This window comes from Mytilus californianus, unplaced genomic scaffold, assembly GCF_021869535.1.
Source record: "Mytilus californianus isolate M0D057914Y unplaced genomic scaffold, xbMytCali1.0.p SCAF_2, whole genome shotgun sequence".
NCBI lineage: Eukaryota > Metazoa > Mollusca > Bivalvia > Mytilida > Mytilidae > Mytilus > Mytilus californianus.
Genome location: NW_026262668.1, coordinates 132833904 through 132852642, shown reverse-complemented (window position 1 = coordinate 132852642; position 18739 = coordinate 132833904). Strand labels below are relative to the sequence as shown.

Here is an 18739-nt window from a genome sequence, read left to right as displayed (position 1 = left end):
GTACTTAAAGAAAAAAGGTACATTGATGGAAACTACTTAGCTTTGGATTTGGTTGAAGATAAAGTTCATTTTACTCTCATAACTATATATGGCCCAAATACTGACAGTCCATTTTTTATGAGCATATTATGTCAATTGTTGATGATTTTGAAAATGAGTGTTTTATTATCTGTGGAGATTTTAATCTGGTGTTAAATCCAAATTTAGATTATTATAATTATTTACACATAAATAATCCTAATGCTAGAGACAAACTACTAGAATTTGATGGACGATAGATCTCTAGTTGACCCCTTTAGAGAACTTTTCCCTGACCTGTGTAGATACACTTGGAGGAAAAAATCACCTTTCAAACAAGCTAGGCTTGATTTTTTCTTATTCTCTGAAAATATTTTGTCATTTTTGAAAAATTGCTGTGTAGAACCAAGTTACCGCTCGGATCATGCTAGAATTATTCTTGAACTTGAATTGAATCCATTCATTAGGGGGAAAGGTTTATGGAAGTTCAATATTTCTTTGTTGTATGATGCTGACTATGTTAATGCTATCAAGGAAAAAATTTTGGATGTAAAAAAACAGTATGCAACCCTGGTATATAATTTTGACAATATCAATGAAGTGAATAATGAAGATCTTTATTTTACAATTAATAGTCAGCTTTTTTTGGAAACTCTATTAATGGAGGTGAGGGGCAAAACTATCTCATACTCTAGCTTCAAAAAGAAGGAAAGAGAAAAGGGAAAAAACAGTAAAAGAAGACATTAATATTTTAGAAGAAAATGTAAACTCGGGTTCTATACAGCAATTGGAAGACAAAAAAAAAATGAACTAGAAAAGTTGCATGGTAAAATAGTTCTATTCAGAATACAGTGGATAGAAGAGGGAGAAAAACCCACAAGTTATTTTTGTGGACTGGAATCTAGGAATTTTACCAGCAAGATTATTCCAAAGGTTGAAAAAGAAAATGGTGATATTGTAACTAACAAAAAAGAAATACTTAAACAGGTTAAAATATTTTATGAAAATTTGTACAAAAACAGAGATGTTGAATGTTGTAAACTTAAAGATATTGAAAATAGTCTACAAAATGTGAATGTTAAAAAGTTATCTTTAGATGAACAAGATAAACTAGAAGGTGAAAAAAACTAAAAAAATCTAAGATTGATCTATGATATCATGGAATATACTGAAGATAATGATATTCCAGGCCTTTGATAGACTTCGAAAAAGCCTTTGATTCCATTTCATGGGAATTTCTTTTAAATGTATTGAAATTTTTTAATTTTGGTGATTCTATTATAAATTGGGTGAAAGTGCTCTATCAAAACATTAATTCAGCAGTCATTCAGGGAGGGAATCTTTCAGACTTCTTCACTGTTGAACAGGGTTGTAGGCAAGGTGATCCATTATCGCCTTACCTTTTCATTCTTTGTGCAGAAATAATAGAAAAATAAGAAATAACAAGAAAATAAATGGAATCAAAGTTCTTCATGTTGAACACAAACTCTCACAGTCTGCTGACGATACATCACATGTTGAACACAAACTCTCACAGTCTGCTGACGATACATCACATGTTGAACACAAACTCTCACAGTCTGCTGACGATACATCTCATGTTGAACACAAACTCTCACAGTCTGCTGACGATACATCACATGTTGAACACAAACTCTCACAATCTGCTGACGATACATCACATGTTGAACACAAACTCTCACAGTTTGCTGACAATACATCACATGTTGAACACAAACTCTCACAGTCTGCTGACGATACATCACATGTTGGAACACAAACTCTCACAGTTCTACTGACGATACATCACATGTTGAACACAAACTCTCACAGTCTGCTGACGATACATCACATGTTGAACACAAACTCTCACAGTTTGCTGACGATACATCACATGTTGAACACAAACTCTCACAGTTCTACTGACGATACATCACTTGTTGAACACAAACTCTCACAGTTTGCTGACGATACATCACATGTTGAACACAAACTCTCACAGTCTGCTGATGATACATCACATGTTGAACACAAACTCTCACAGTTCTACCGACGATACATCACATGTTGAACACAAACTCTCACAGTCTGCTGACGATACATCACATGTTGAACACAAACTCTCACAGTCTGCTGACGATACATCACATGTTGAACACAAACTCTCACAGTCTGCTGACGATACATCACATGTTGAACACAAACTCTCACAGTCTGCTGACGATACATCACATGTTGAACACAAACTCTCACAGTTCTACTGCCGATACATCACATGTTGAACACAAACTCTCACAGTCTGATGACGATACATCACATGTTGAACACAAACTCTCACAGTTCTACTGACGATACATCACATGTTGAACACAAACTCTCACAGTCTGCTGACGATACATCACATGTTGAACACAAACTCTCACAGTTTGCTGACGATACATCACATGTTGAACACAAACTCTCACAGTTCTACTGACGATACATCACTTGTTGAACACAAACTCTCAGTTTGCTGACGATACATCACATGTTGAACACAAACTCTCACAGTCTGCTGACGATACATCACATGTTGAACACAAACTCTCACAGTCTGCTGACGATACATCACATGTTGAACACAAACTCTCACAGTCTGCTGACGATACATCACATGTTGAACACAAACTCTCACAGTTTGCTGACGATACATCACATGTTGAACACAAACTCTCACAGTCTGCTGACGATACATCACATGTTGAACACAAACTCTCACAGTCTGCTGACGATACATCACATGTTGAACACAAACTCTCACAGTCTGCTGACGATACATCACATGTTGAACACAAACTCTCACAGTTTGCTGATGATACATCACATGTTGAACACAAACTCTCACAGTTTGCTGACAATACATCACATGTTGAACACAAACTCTCACAGTTTGCTGACGATACATCACTACTTTTAGATGGTAGTGAAAAATCTTTAAATGAGGCATTATTGGAACTAGATTGGTTTGCTCAAATTTCTGGTTTGAATATAAATTTTTCCAAAACTCATGTAATTTGGATTGGAAGTAAATAGTACAACACAGAGACACTTTGTACAAATCAAAATCTTACTTGGGGAAGCACATCCTTTTAATTATTGGGTGTTGATTTTGATGTTGATTTAGAGAAACTAGTTAAAATCAATTGTGATGAAAATATTGTAAAAATAAAAAGACTAATCAAACAATGGTCTAGACGTAACATTACTGTTATTGTTACTTATGTTGGGTAATTTTTTATCATTTAATATTGTCACTACCTAATACAAGTGAAGATATTATTAAACAGATAAATATAGATTCTACCACTGCATCGAGTGAGATATGATATTTATCCACTCGAGACAGTTAAATTTTCAAATTTAAAACGCGAGGCTCGCCGAGCGTTTTAAATATTTAAAATTTAACTGTCGAGAGTGGATAAATATCGTATTTCACGAGATTTGGTGGTGGAATCTGTTTCTCTAATGATTTTCAAACAATACGCAGGCAAATTTATTCCTTCTTTTCGAATGATCTGCAAAAAGATGTGTTCTTTCTATGTGACGTCATCAGGCATGGTCGCCTTTTTTCATGCCGTCACAATAGGAAATTCAGAGGAAAGCAAGAAAATTCGACGTCATAATCGGATTTTAACCAATGAAGAACTGAGATCAAACGAACCACACGTTGATTAAATTTTTTTTTATACAATGGGTGCAGAAAGGGATAAATTGACAAAGAATTAGAGAAATGAACTTATGTATATTATTTGGAACTCACCAGTTCATAGAGTGAAAAAAGATGTAATACAAAAAGATTATTGTGATGGAGGCTTCAAAATGATTAATTTAAATGCTTTTATAAATGCTTTGAAATGTACTTGGATCAAAAAATTTGATAAAAATGATTGTAAATGGCGAAATATATTTCTGTCATATGTTGATAAAGATAGATTTTTTAGTTGTGGTAATAGCTATGTAAAGCAACTACAGCAAAGTATTAAGAATAAATTTTGGAAAGATGTACTGGGTGCTTGGCAAATGGTAATTGAAAAAGAAATGAATTTGCACGACTGGGAATATTTTCTTTCCAGTCCAATTTGGATGAAAAATCTATTCCAAATTAACAACAAACCAGTGTTTTTCAAAGACTGGCATAGTAAAGGTATTCTACATGTAAATGATATTGTTGGGGAGGAGTGGTACCTTTCTAAATTTTTATCAGTTTCAGGAGTGTTTTCAGATGGATTTAGACATCATGAAATATAAAAGTCTTTCTAAAAAATTTAATAGGGGAGATTATAAATTAGTATCTCCTTTCATGCCATCAGTTATAAAGACCATTCTCAAAAGCAAAAAGGGATCTAAAGATATGTATTTGGAGCTTAACAAAAACAACACTGTTCCTACAGGAGTAAACAGATGGGAAGCAACATTAGTTTTAGAAAATCAGAACTGGAAAAAAAATTTCAACTACCATTTGCTATAACAAAAAATACTAAGCTACAATGGCTTCAGTATAGAATAAATCATAAAATTCTGGTAACAAATAAGTTTTTAAACAAAATAGGGTTAGTTCAAAACCCATATTGTACTTTTTGTGAGACTGAACTGGAATCAATTGAACATATACTTTGGGACTGTTATTATGTACAACAATTTATTGAGCAAACTGAAATGTGGTTTCTCCAGAATGGTATTAGTATACCTTTTACACAAGATATTTTTTTGTTTGGAAATTTATCACGAATGTACAAAGGTGACCCTCAAAACAATATTTTTCTCTGGATTAAACAATATATATATAATACAAGATATTTTAAAGGAGAATTAAGTTTAACAGCATTGATTGAAAAAATAAAGCATCATTATATTTTGGAGAAGAAGATATCAATTAAAAATAAATGTTTTACCAAGCTTGGCACATTTACCAGGAGGCTTTACAGGATAATTTGATGGATTAGCAACTACAAAACTAACAGACATGAAACTAAATTTTTTTCTTCTTTTTTTTTTTTTTTTTTTTTCTTCTTAAATTTATTTAATTTGTTTTTGTTTTTTTTTGTTTTTTCTTAATCATCTTTTATTATTATTATTTTTTATTTTTTTATTTTTTTTATTATTTAATTCTCTTTACTTTTTTTTTGTCCTTTTTAATAAGATACCTTTATAAAATCCCAACAAAGTGTTATTTTCAAGTTCAAATACTATACATTTTCTGATGAGTTGTATTATATTACATTTATATATATGAACTTGCTATTTGATAGCTGTACTGTTGTATATTATATATGTTGGATAAAAAAATAAAAATAAAAAAAAAAATAAAACCACTAAATAACTTCAAAGAGAATAACTTTTTCTTTATTTAATTGCCAAAATCCTACTTTAAATTTAAAAGTCCCTTGTCCCATAACAGTCTGTGCAGTTTTTATACCCCTGTTTACGGGATGTATTATGGTATACCGTTGTCCATCCGTCCGTCCGTCTGTCGTCAACATGTCGGGCAATAACTCAAAAAAGCTTTAACCATTTTGCATGAAACTTTGGTGAATTGTTTATATCTAATGACGTGAGCTCCCTTTCGATTTTTATAAATTTTAGATTTAAATAAAGAGCTGCGCCATGAGCGCATGATTCGCCCGTCGCTTTTTCAAAGAATAAAGTTCCATAACCCCTCAATGTCATATCAGAAATTTATAAAAAAAAACTAAAAGGAGGTTATTTTAATAGATATAAAACAGTCACCAAAGTTTAATAAAAACTGTTCAAAGCACTTTTGAGTTATTGTCCGCAAACTTGAAAATCCCCCCCTTTTTTATGAATAAAATCCCATAACTCAGAAACGTAAAACCTAAAATTTATAAAAATCGAAAGGGAGCTTACGTCAATAGATATAAACAATTCACCAAAGTTTCACAAAAACTGCTCAAAGCATTTTTGAATTATTGTCCAAAAAATGGAAAATCCCCCTTTTTTAATGAATAAAACCCCATAACTCCTAAACGTCAAATCTAAAATTTATAAAAATCAAAAGGGAGCTCACATCAATAGATATAAACAATTCACTTAAGTTTCTTGCAAATTGGTGAAAGCGTTTTTGAGTTATTGTCTGAAAACAGGAAAATCCCCCTGGTTTATATCTACTAAAATAACCACCCTTAAGTATTTATTAATTTCTGATATGATGCTCATGGCGTAGTTCTTTATTTTTATCTTATTTCTGATATGAATGACAGTAAACTAAACATTTTGAAAGACTTTAAGAGGTTTTTGGTTACATGTCATTTCTACATGAGGACGATCAATTATAAATACCTTCAATATATGATTATTTATTTATTGAGGGACTTTATGAAGAAGATATTTTTTCAATGAAGGTGATTGAAGGATACATATCTTGTTACAGGAGAGTGTCTTCCACATTTTAAGAGGGGGCCTCGGTGGTCAAATTAGTCAAACTACTGTATCACTAGCCTGTCAACACTGAGGTTGTGAGTTCGAATCCGCAGGTGGCAGGTGAGCTCGACTCCAATCTTAATTGACTATGATTGTCAGTTTTCCTACCAAAGGTCGGTGGTTCTCTCCAGCAACTCCAACTTCCTCCACCAATAAAAACAGACCGCCACAAAATAGCACAATAGTGCTGAAAGTGGCGTTTAACCCCAATCAATCAAATTTTAAGAAGGTAAACAGGTTATGTCTTACACAACATGAATCATAGAAGATATAGGAACAACACATTTTTAACTGATGGCTATTTGACATACTGTTGAAAAGTCTAAAAGTAATCTTTCATAAAAATCAAACTAACCAAGCTGAAATGTATTCCTTAACTATAATATACTGACTTCTATTTTCATAGTATCTGTTTTATCAAATTCTACGTGGCTATTTTGCTGTACAGCCAAAATTGCCTTGCCTTGCAAGTATTAGTAAATTACCAGAAAAGTAATAACAAGATACCAAGCGGGCAATAAAAAGTCATATGTTTTGAGGATAGACAATGTCATGACCTAAATAACAGTTTTACTTTGAACTATTGCTCAATATTGATTGTATGCTACAAGAATAGATCAATCAGTTGATTAGCAGTGGATGTGAAAATGCATCACATGGTAAGCATGCTCACATGGAGCTTGATACAAAAGTTCAGGAAGTACTTATTTATAGTTCCTGAAAAAAATGTGATGAAAAATTTCATACATGGCTATTATGTGTCAGAATATAGAAGTATTTACTTTAATAACAGGAAGTTGATGAGCGATGAATACGAAAATGCATCTTACAGTAGAGCATGCTCACAAGAAGCTTATTGACAAACTTCAGGGAGCTCTGATTTATAGTTTCTGAAAACTAGTGGCTCAAAGGAGCCTGTATGGCTCCGCTAGAATTTTTACATAAAATTAATATAATACAATTCTTTTTATTTCTGGCAAAACTGAAAAAAAATGGGTAATAGTCATCAATCAATCGGGGGTAATAACATCTATAAGGATTTGACTGATGATTTCAGCCATTAGACTTATTTGTAGATCTTATATTGCTGATAATATTTTGTAATTTACAGTTTCTATCTGCTATAGTTTCCACAAAAAATGCAAAAATAGTTAAAACTCATCATTCGCTGGCAATAATTCTTATTATGAGTCAACATTCACTGGCAATAATTCTTATTATGAGTCAACTGTGTTTGAGTTATTTGCAGATCTTACTGTATATCGGGGTTTTTTTCGTCGGCTTATTTTCACGATTTCAGGACAAAATGGGCAGGTTAAATTTTCACTGTGTATAATTTTGCTGAATGGAAAAATACATGCGAAAATATAACTGTATTGCATTGTTAAAAATGTAAACAACACAAAATTGATTGACTGACAGATAATGGATCACAAATAAATACAAGTGATACAAAAGCAAATACACAATTTAGAGAACTTTTAAGGAACGTAAATTATGCATTTTGGGGCATTCTTAACATTGAAGGTTTTGATCATTACAGATATACAAATGTCCGTGTAAAAGTGATTTGTTTTTATTCTATTTTTACATTAAATGACAATTGTTTGGGTTATGACACTTATCAATACAATAGGTGGTCACTTATTAACATCTGATTACTGTGTTAAGGTGTGACACGTATGTTAAGCCAATTTAATTATTGTGAAAACAGAGATTTTAATTGAGTATGCTCATTCTTGTAAACTGTCCAACAACACAAAAGACTCCATAATTGACAGTATAATGTATAAAACTTTCAAAATTTTTATAATTCTTAGAATATGCAGGGAAATTTACCCGGGGTCAAATTTTTGTATTTCTTTAGTTACCGCGAACAAAGCGAAAATTAAACACACGCCAAAAATACCCAATATATAAGGTACTTTGCTTTACTGATCATGTTTGCCATTCGCAGTTTCTCTCTATCGACTTTTAGTTTCCACAAAAAAGCATATAAAGGCTAAACATGTCATTTAAGGATAGTAGCTCCTATAAGGAGTCGACAAATGATTTTGGCCATGTTGACATATTTGTAGGTCTTAATTTGCTAATCATTTTTTGCTTCAAACAGTTTCTTGCTATCTACTATAGTTCCTACAAAAACAAAATGGGTTCTAGAGTAATAACTCCCATAAAGAGTCAATGCAGATTTTGTTCTAATTATAATAGCATTCAAGATAATAACAAAAAATGATAAAAAAAAGTCATTAAAGGGCAATAACTCCAATAAAGAGTCGTCTGACAGTTTTGGTTGAAATAAACGGTAGGCAGATCTTGACATTCTGATCATTTCTGCCCTGTCAGATTTTTTTCTATCTTTCATAGTTCATAGTTTTCAAGGTAATAGTGAATACTTGCTTGATTAAACTTACTTTGTGAACACTCCAGCAGCTAATCCAAACTCTGTATCATTGGCCCGACTGATGACTTCTGGCTCTGTGTCAAATCCCAAGACAGACATGACACTGCCGAATATTTCATCCTTAACAACAGTCATGTGATCTTCACAGTTGACTAGAACACAAGGGGACATATAATACCCTCCTGACAGATTGTCTTCTGGAACTACTCTCTCTCCACCACACAAAACACTGGCTCCCTGTAAAATAATATTAATACATAGTAACTGATCTCAACAAAATACCTGCAAACTGCTTAAATAATAGTCAATATACAGTCATTGATTAACACTGCACAGTGAACGCTGACTCCATGTATATAGCAGCTATTCACTATTCTTATTCTAAAATGGTTTAAAAGAGAAACTTTATATCATGATCAAAGCTAGAGTATAAGAGGGTAGGAATGCCCTTTAGCGTCAGGCGTCAAACGGTAATTTTTCAGCTACCGTTAGCGTCAAATTGGTTAAAATTTTATAATGATTCGTCAAAATATCCTTATCGTGATTCGTCAGAGGTCTCAAATAATTATCCGTTACCGTTATATTTGGAAAGAATTTAACGTTATTCGTCAAAATCATTCGATTTTTTTATCGTCATAAACAAAATGTACATTTTATTGTCATGCACCAAAAATTACCGTTAAGGTCATTTGGAAAGATTTTTTACTGTTATTCGTCATGAAGGTTCCCCCATTATGACCCTCGTATAAGACATTCTCATGTAACAGCCTTCTTGATTTTAATACTTCTAAATTCAGCACAGTAAACTATTTTTATAAAGCGGATCAGATTTTTTTTTGTGGGAAACTGAAACATTCCCAGTCCCTAGATGTATCCATAAACCTAGTAATAGGATAGTAGATAACATAGTGATGAAACATGAATGTAAAACTTAACTGAAGTTGCTTGGCGATATCTATGTACATGAATACTAACTGAGTGTATCTATTTGTTGGTTGCTTTTTTTTTATATACTCTACATAAGTTTGGTTGTTTGTTTAACTTAATGTTAAGAAAATCACATGGGGGAAAAAATTGCAAAATTAAATGGTATCGAAAGGTTTGGCTCCAGAAAAAGCAAAGACAACATTAAACTTTGTGACATTAAACCACTTTATATTTTGATGTGAGTTTATATGAGTTGATTACCTCTTGTTTGGCAATAAGTATGTATAAAAAAAACTATTTGAATGTATATATATAGTTTATTACCTCTTTTTTGGCTATATCTACATATGTTAGTACTTTCTCTGCTTGTTCTTCACTGATTGTAGCACCAACTTTTGTATCTTCATGGTTTGGATTTCCTATTTTCATGTTTTTCGTCCTTTCCACAAGTTTTGCTAAAAATGGTCCCATGATGCTGTTTTGTACAAATACTCTTGTTCCATTGGAGCATACCTAATTAATAAAGATATATCAAGTTATAAACTAAGCAGTCCTTGCCAGATTTAGATATTAAACAAAGCACCAATTGTTGGAAAAAATCCTGTCACACTTATCATGGAATTTTAATGTTGTGTCTGTAGTCAGCTAGTAATGACAGGCATATTTTCTGTAGGTCTATTAATGCAACATAATTTTCTTACTGATGCTAGTAAACTGAGTGAAATTGGATGAAATTTCTCCCATTGAAATTGACACTTTATGTTGTTTACGTTTAATAACTTATGCACCCTTTTACCAATGGTTTTCAAGTTATGCTGTTACTGATGACAAAATAGTGGTCAAGTTCGATATTGGCGATTTTTCATTTTTGCCGTTCAGAAGTTATGGTCCTTGATAGATTTGAAAATAGGCATAGAAAGTGGCAGGTCAAAAAGCCAGAAAGTGTCTTTCAAAATACAGAAAACCCTGTTTGCTGTCAATTTGACAGCTCATTTCTGTTTAATTATAGCATCAATAATTGTAATTAGTCTTAACTGAATGCCTTATGTTATCTTGTTTTAAGTCCAGAACATGCTGTATAATGAATCATGTATACCTGACCCTGTGTGAAGAAGTTGGCCATCATAGCACCAGATACTGCATTATCTAAGTTACTGTCATTGAAAATAATGCAGGGAGATTTCCCTCCAAGTTCTAAGCCTACATGTTTAATTCCCTGTGAAAATATAGAACCTTATGTATTAATTTATACTTAAATCAATAAGTAAATCATTAAAGCACAATGATTGATACTGAGAAAGTAACAGTTTGGTAATTAAGCACATGGTCCTTCAAAGGAGAAATAAGTTTTAATTTTGAAATTTATATATATTGCTTTCTATAAATAAATGTTTGTTTTTTTTTTGGTAAATCAAGTATGGCATAAAGCAGTTACGTCATAAATATACAATGCTAACTTTTAATGACAGTTTAAAAACAAATTTCTCTCAAATACACAAAATACTGTTATCTATAAAAAAAAAATTAAAGATATTTGATTTCTGTGGAAAAATAATTTCCATTAGACTTACATATAGCAAGGAAACCAGACCAGTATGCGTTTTCTGTATTTATTTTTTAAAGTATTTAAAAAAGAGCTATCTTATCACATTTGAATTCAGTGTTCTCTCACTTAGTTTTCCTCAATAATTATTTTTATAATTGTGCCTTGTCCATGTATTGTCCTAACAAAATATGAGAGATCTGCACACCTTATACCTTTTATCATAATTTCTTAATAGAATGATATAAACTGCATTTTGTTATTTTCTTGTTATTATACACTTGAGCTAGTTTAGTATGAAAGCATATAATTTACTTTGGCGCATGCTTCCATGACCTTGCTTCCTGTTGGTACACTTCCTGTAAATGTCATCTTGTTGACATCTGGATGGTTACCTAGTAGTTGGCCTGTATCACCCTCACCCTACAAATTATAACAAAAACTCAAATAATGCACATCTTTAGGAACATCAATACAATCTGAAGTCCTTTGGTCCCTATCAATGGTTCTGATAAACCTGAAATGTTGATTTGTAGTTAATTTCTTTCTGTCTGCTTTTTTTTTGTTTATATTTCCTTTTGCTTGGTCTTTGCTTCAGTTTTTACTCTTTTTCTCTGTGTATTTCTTCTAAAATTTCAATTGGTTGAAAATTTTAACAATTTCTAACTTAGACCAGAGGTCTCAAAGAATATTTACAACAACAATAAAATTAATTATAATTGGTTATGTAAACTATAAGAGGTGAACTGTATATATAGATTGCTTAGCAATAACAAGCCAGGTAATTCAAGTTAGGGGTAAAAGGTTAAAATATACCTGTATAACATTATAACACCCATCAGGAAGGCCAGCTTCCTGGTAAATTTCACCCAACATCACAGCTGTGAGGGGGGTCAAAGGTGAGGGTTTAAACACAAAGGTGTTACCACATGCCAAAGCTGGACTAGACTTCCAAGTAGCCATCTGAAATGGGTAGTTCCATGCTCCTATTCCACCAACCACACCTAAAGGCTCTCTGATAGTGTAATTAAAATTCCCATTCGATAATTGTAAAAATTCACCTATTGAATAGAAAACATTTAGCTGATTCACAGCTGAACACAGATCTTCAATATCGAGTTGAAAATAGATTTTTTCATATTAAGTACAATAATTAAAAAAACATCTTTTACATTATTGTTTTGTTTCTATTTGTGATTTGTGTTACTTTGAAGCAGATTATTTTTGCAGGATTAAATTTTGTGATTTCAAATGACAAACTGGTTTACAAGGTTTTATTTTGTCTTTGATTATATGACCTTCTATGAGTATCAAATTTATGTGATGAGAAATTTTTCACTCTTTTATGGTTATTGCAAAATGATAGATGTTTAATACCTGATGTACTAGAAGCAATTTCTTATTGCTAGTCATGTTTATACCTTAAATACTTTCCCCTCATTCCTTGATAGTATTATGATACCTGATATACCAGCAGCCATTCCTCCATAATAGTCTACTGTATCAGCACATCCAGCTATGTCCATCCTTGCTTCATAGATTGGCTTCCCTGTATCTAAAACTTCTGTTCTAGCCAGCTCTTCAGACCTCATCTAAATACACATTTATATCAAAGTTTACTTCCCATTATACAGCTCATGATTATTTTCTTAATACTACATAACAAATATGCTGTCAACTTCACCAGACATAAAAATTAAGTAAGGTTTTTGAAGTTATACATTCTTTCCCTTTAAACTGATATATTTTTTTTTCATTTAAAAAGAACCATTATTGCGAAATATGACATAATATTCCATATCTAAAGTCATTAAAATAGTTCATATAAAATGTATATTAAATACCCTAATAATGTTAGCAGCTTTCTTGAGAACATTTCCTCTTTCAAATCCTGAGAATTTCTTCCATGCTTTAAATTCTCTCCTTGCTGATCTGACTGCCCTGTCCACATCCTCCTCATTAGAAATTGCTACATACCGTAATGACTTGCCTAGGGATACAAATTATCTTTCAATGAAAAACAGTCATATGTATAACATACAAATATTTCATCAGAGCAAATTTTGAGACCTCTTCTTGAGAAATAAAACACTGTTTTATAGCCATGATGTATTACATTTAATTTTGCATAAAAAAAATAGATCATAAATATTTTAATTTTTAGTGGGCTCTAGGGAACTCTTGAAACTTTGCCAGAAACTAAATGCATAGCCTTGATAACCAATTTTTGAATTAAATTAATACATTTTTCATTAAGCATGTTAAATCAATGAGATGAGGCTTTTAAGGGATAAACTTAGCTGTAGTAACAAGGCTTAGTTATTAAAGACATGTAACTTATTATATGAGACACTTGGGAATTACTGGGAAGCTTGCGCAGAACCTCATTACATGCTCTGGTCATTATTTCTTACAATAAATTGAAATACATTGTAATTAAGCATGATGTATGTCTGAGCAAATGCTTTGGAGTGATGTAGAGAAGCTGTAATAACACCCTTTAGTTATTACAGGCATATTTTTTCTGTAATAACATAGGTGTACTATGCATGATTGGCAAACTATAAACTGTTATATCTTTCTATAGTTTAGTGTAAATAAAGACAATAGTAAAATCAATAGAACTTGTATACATTTTAACAAAACTAATGATGTATATTGTCCCTTTGAACCATGTAACATACATATGTTATCACAGTTCTTTGATTTTTTAGTCCACAATAACAAATGTATGTTATTTTTCTCTAATAACCCTATAGAGTTATATCCTTGATTGGTTACAATCCTCAGGAAGACAGCCTACTCAGACACATCATTCTGACTCTTGAGCCACCAGTCTTTACTCTTACTCCTAAATGCTGTGTGTGATGCAGAAGAGAAGAAAATACCAATTTTCAAAATAATAGGCCAAAGCCTGAAAATTGGTCAAAACACTTCATTTATGGACATAACTCCTATAAAGATTGTCAGATTTTTCTGAGAAAATGGAAAGCGCCAGATGACCTAAAAAAAAAATGGGGAATGTGTCCACGGGACACAGATGATGCCCCCACTTGCATATAACGTTATTACAGGACATAACTCAAGAACAGTAAAAGTGACGCTACCTAAATTCGTACTTGATCTGAGTTCTGTGGTTATAACCATTGTGAATAAGATTCATAACATTTGGTTGAGGAAAACTAAAGTTAGAGAACAGAAACTAAATATTCAGCAAGCTTTCCATTTGTAAAGGGGCATAACTCTAGAAAGGTAAAAGTGACGCCACCCAAATTCAAACTTGATCTGTGTTTTGTGGTAATGAGCATTGCATATAAATTTCATAACATTTGGTTGAGGCAAACTGAAGTCAGAGAACAGAAACCAGTTTCGGGATGTACAGACGTACGGTCGTACAAGGGTAAAACTTAATGCCCCTCTGCTACAACGGGTACATAAAAACAAATGCCACTTTCAAGATCTAAAATGTTCATAGGTTATGGGTCCTGTCTCATTGCTGAAGACTGTAAGATGACAGCAGATGTTCACTTTCTTTTACCTCTGGTCCTATTAAATAGTCCATGAGATCTCTTTATTTCTATATCCATAGGTAATACACATATATACCTGTTGCTGGTTCCCTCAGGTCAAATGTCTGAGTACACTTAGGATCTACCCTCTGTCCATCTACATAGTTGAGAGGCTGACTGACTTGTGAAGATGATCCAGTCACTGTACACATACATCTATGTTGACATCGGATCAGTGACCTCCACACAATCACAATCATTGTTATCTGTATGAAGAATGTTAAGATTGATTAGCAACTTTGGTATGTCTCGATGATTGCCTAAGATTAGTAACCATATACAAAAATATAAATTGACCTTTTCACATTACATCTTTGGTGGGAAACATTGCTCGTCTTTTTTACACTACCATAAAATATCATACGAGAAGCTCTATTGATAGTCGACTTTATTATTTACAGAATTTTATTGATAGAATTTCCGATTCTTGTGCTTCAATAAGACAATATCGTCAACAATTCATATCCTCGTATTATGGGTTTTCGTGCAATTTAGAATGCATTGTGACGTCACAATTTCCAATGAAAAAGCATGCATAGTATGAATACAAATTTTGATGGCAACTGCCCCAGCTGTATGATATTTTATATAGTCGCCGTCATGTAAAATTGGCACCGTGTTTTTTGTCGAAATTTTTTTAAATATCAGCCGCGTTCACTCGAGATGACGTTTTTCAATAAGCGGAATAAAAATCCTTTCCAAATATCCACAACTGTCCTACCTTTTATTGTGTTTGCACTGTATAATCCTGACCTTCACATTATCCTAGATTGTTTTCAATGGTGGAATCCGACATTGTTATTACCGGAAGTGTTGCCGTGGAGTTTCACGTTCAGGCAATTTGCATATTTTTCGGGGCCACTCGGATCTTTTCATCATTTATAAGGTAAGTCCAGAGAAATATTCTATAGCAGACGATAGACTACCATAAACAAAGAAGAAACTATAAATATTACTGAATTTATCGAACTATAATTATTCCAAACTTAAAATGCCACCTAAAAACAAAAATGTAGTCAGAAACCTACAGGTAAATACTTTTAAACAAAAGAAATAAAAAGAAATACGAAATTTAAACACAAAACAAATAAAAAAAAAAGCAGACAAATAATCTGGGAACTGTTCATAACACAGGCACTTGCTTCTATCCATGGGAAGCCCGAAGGTCGACTGTCCATGTTAATATTACTGAACCTAAGTGTTTAAATGCATAGTAGAATTGCACAAATGGTGCAGGTTTTTCTCTCTCCAAATCAGTGACAACAGAGTGCTGGACAGTAAGTCCCTGAATCTCTGTTCCTTTACCTATGACTATGTCCATCCCTATCAATCAGAACTTGAAAATTTTAAACCTACCTTATACACATACATTTAGCTGACTCAATGTCAACCAGTCCAGTCTTGAACCCTAATCATTAATGCTGTGCAACATGATTAAATTTAAAGCTGCAAAATCAATTTTTCAAGTATGCAGTAAAAATCAAAATGAGATCAAAGACAAACCCACAACCTCTTGAGAAATCATACTTCACAGATCATTAATATCAATGACACAAAAGCAAATTGTCATGAAATTGGGAATGATACAGAGAATGTGTGAAAGAGACAACAACCCAATCAAAGAGCTAAAACAGCCCAACAGTATAACAGTTACTTTTTCTGGTTACACTAGGGGAGTAACCATGTCACTTCAAAAGTGGTGGGTTGGGGGGAGGGGGGGTATATTTTTTTCGACAATAACAATTTAATTATTTTTATTATTTTTTCTAAATTTAAGGTATCGGGAAATCTGGATTCAAAATTTTTGTTCTGCTTGACAATATTTTTTTCTTCATCAAATTTGGAATCAGAATACTTTTGTAAGAAATAAACATACCCCCCCCCCTCCCTTTTAATTTAAATATTCACATAGTATTTTTGAGAAACAGGCCTTTAATTTTAATATTTCTAGCTTCATTCATGTTCACCTTAAAAATAAAGTCAATAAAATTCAAATTATCATAATTATAGTAATCTGTTATACTATATAAAAATTAACAACTATATGCCACTGTACGGCCTTCAACAATGAGCAAAGCCCATACTGCATAGTCAAATATAAAAGACCCTGAAATGACAATTGTAAGACAAATCAAACCAGAAAACTCCATGCCTAATAAATCTACAAACGAATGAATGAAAAAATACGAATATGTAACACAGCAACAAACAACAACCACTGAATTACAGGCTCCTGACTTTGAATAGGCACATACATACAGAATGTGGCAAGGTTAAACATGTAAGTGGGATCCCACCCTCCCCTGACCTTAGACGGTGGTGTAACAGTACAATATAAGAACAAACTATAAAATCATGAAAAAAAGGCTGAATTCATTAGATGGATACAAATAGAAATACTTCTAACAATAAACTGCTTCGCTGAGCGCAGCTGGATACGCCTGCATAGGTCCAACCCTGAACAGTTGGGGCAAAAATGAACACAATATTCAAGCTTGATACATGTCTGAATTTGAAGTGTATTAAATATTGGACATATTATAGGTTTCTGAATAAATGTAGTCAAAGAACTTGAAATTGGTTATATGAATTGAATTTATATTCAATTAAAGATTTCTTGCTGTTGTGCAATACACTGTAGTGTTGCGCAATACTTAGTAAATCTGTTGTCAGACTATAAACAATTAAAGTTCAATTAATTCTCAGTGTCATATTAGAAATTTATTAAAATGTAAAGGAGCTTACATCAACAATTCACCAAAGTTTCATGAGAATTGCTGACAGCATTTTTGAGTTATTGTCCCAAAACTGGAAAATCCCCCCTTTTTTAATGAATAAAACCCAATAACTCAGAAATGTAAAATGTAAAATGTGAAATTTATAAAATTCTAAACAAAGCTTACATCAATAGATATAAACAATTCACCAAGTTTCCTAAGAACTACTGAAAGCATTTTTGATTATTTGTCTGAAAACTGGAAAATCACTCTTTTTTTATGAATAAAACCCTGCAACTTGGAAACGTAAAATCTTAAAAATATAAAAATCGGAAGGGAGCTCATGTCAATAGATATAAACAATTCACCACAATTTCTTGACTGATGGTAATGAAGGAATAAACAGCTACCATAATAATACAATTAATAATGTACTCACAAAATTACAACAAAAGAAAAATATAAATACATTGTATCACCAAGAAGTGCTTAGAACAAATTAGAAATCTTTCAAATTATTTAAATTTTACTACAAATGCAGTACCTTAAATCAATTTCACAGCTACATTAGAACAAATATTTTGATATACTAGTATACAACAATAATATATAATTATAAATGATAACTGTTGATTAAGAATGCCATACAACATGTCAGTGTCTTGCAATTATAAATAACCTTAAAAATTGGTTTAATCAGCGACAACATTTATACAAAGATCATTACACGATAACAAAAATTCAACTCCAATCTTTATACATAACTACATGTACATAATTTAATCTTTGTGCACTGTCATTTTTACCAAACCCTCTGCATTTTAAAAAATGAAACGTAACAAGAATCTTATATAGAACAATCACATCCCATTCTTACTATGGATTACCTCCCTTTGATCATACACAAAATGTTGTTGTTTTTTTTCAGACAAAAGAATTATTGAGGAAAGTTTACCAATTCTTTGTGGGAGAGAAGGAGAAAAATAAACCATGGGCACTTCAAAATCCCATTAAAAGACTAGTAAAGGCAACAGGTAAAATTAACTTATTTTTTAAAAAAAAATTTCAGTTTTACATAACTGAA

The 18739-nt window shown here is 32.2% G+C and overlaps 1 protein-coding gene across 2 annotated transcripts in view; it reads right to left on the bottom strand.

Moving 5' to 3' along the window:
- Positions 1-18739, bottom strand: part of LOC127731074 (4-trimethylaminobutyraldehyde dehydrogenase-like) — a 51749-nt gene that overhangs the window by 2268 nt on the left and 30742 nt on the right. For both annotated transcript variants that reach the window (XM_052239938.1, XM_052239937.1), the window contains exons 2-9: positions 14976-15144; positions 13214-13359; positions 12832-12961; positions 12186-12430; positions 11685-11792; positions 10923-11042; positions 10151-10339; positions 8910-9136 (exon numbers count right to left, since the gene is read on the bottom strand). In XM_052239938.1, the coding sequence (XP_052095898.1) occupies positions 8910-9136; positions 10151-10339; positions 10923-11042; positions 11685-11792; positions 12186-12430; positions 12832-12961; positions 13214-13359; positions 14976-15138 (1328 nt within the window). In that variant the 5' untranslated portion in view covers positions 15139-15144. The remainder of the gene's footprint in view (positions 1-8909; positions 9137-10150; positions 10340-10922; positions 11043-11684; positions 11793-12185; positions 12431-12831; positions 12962-13213; positions 13360-14975; positions 15145-18739) is intronic.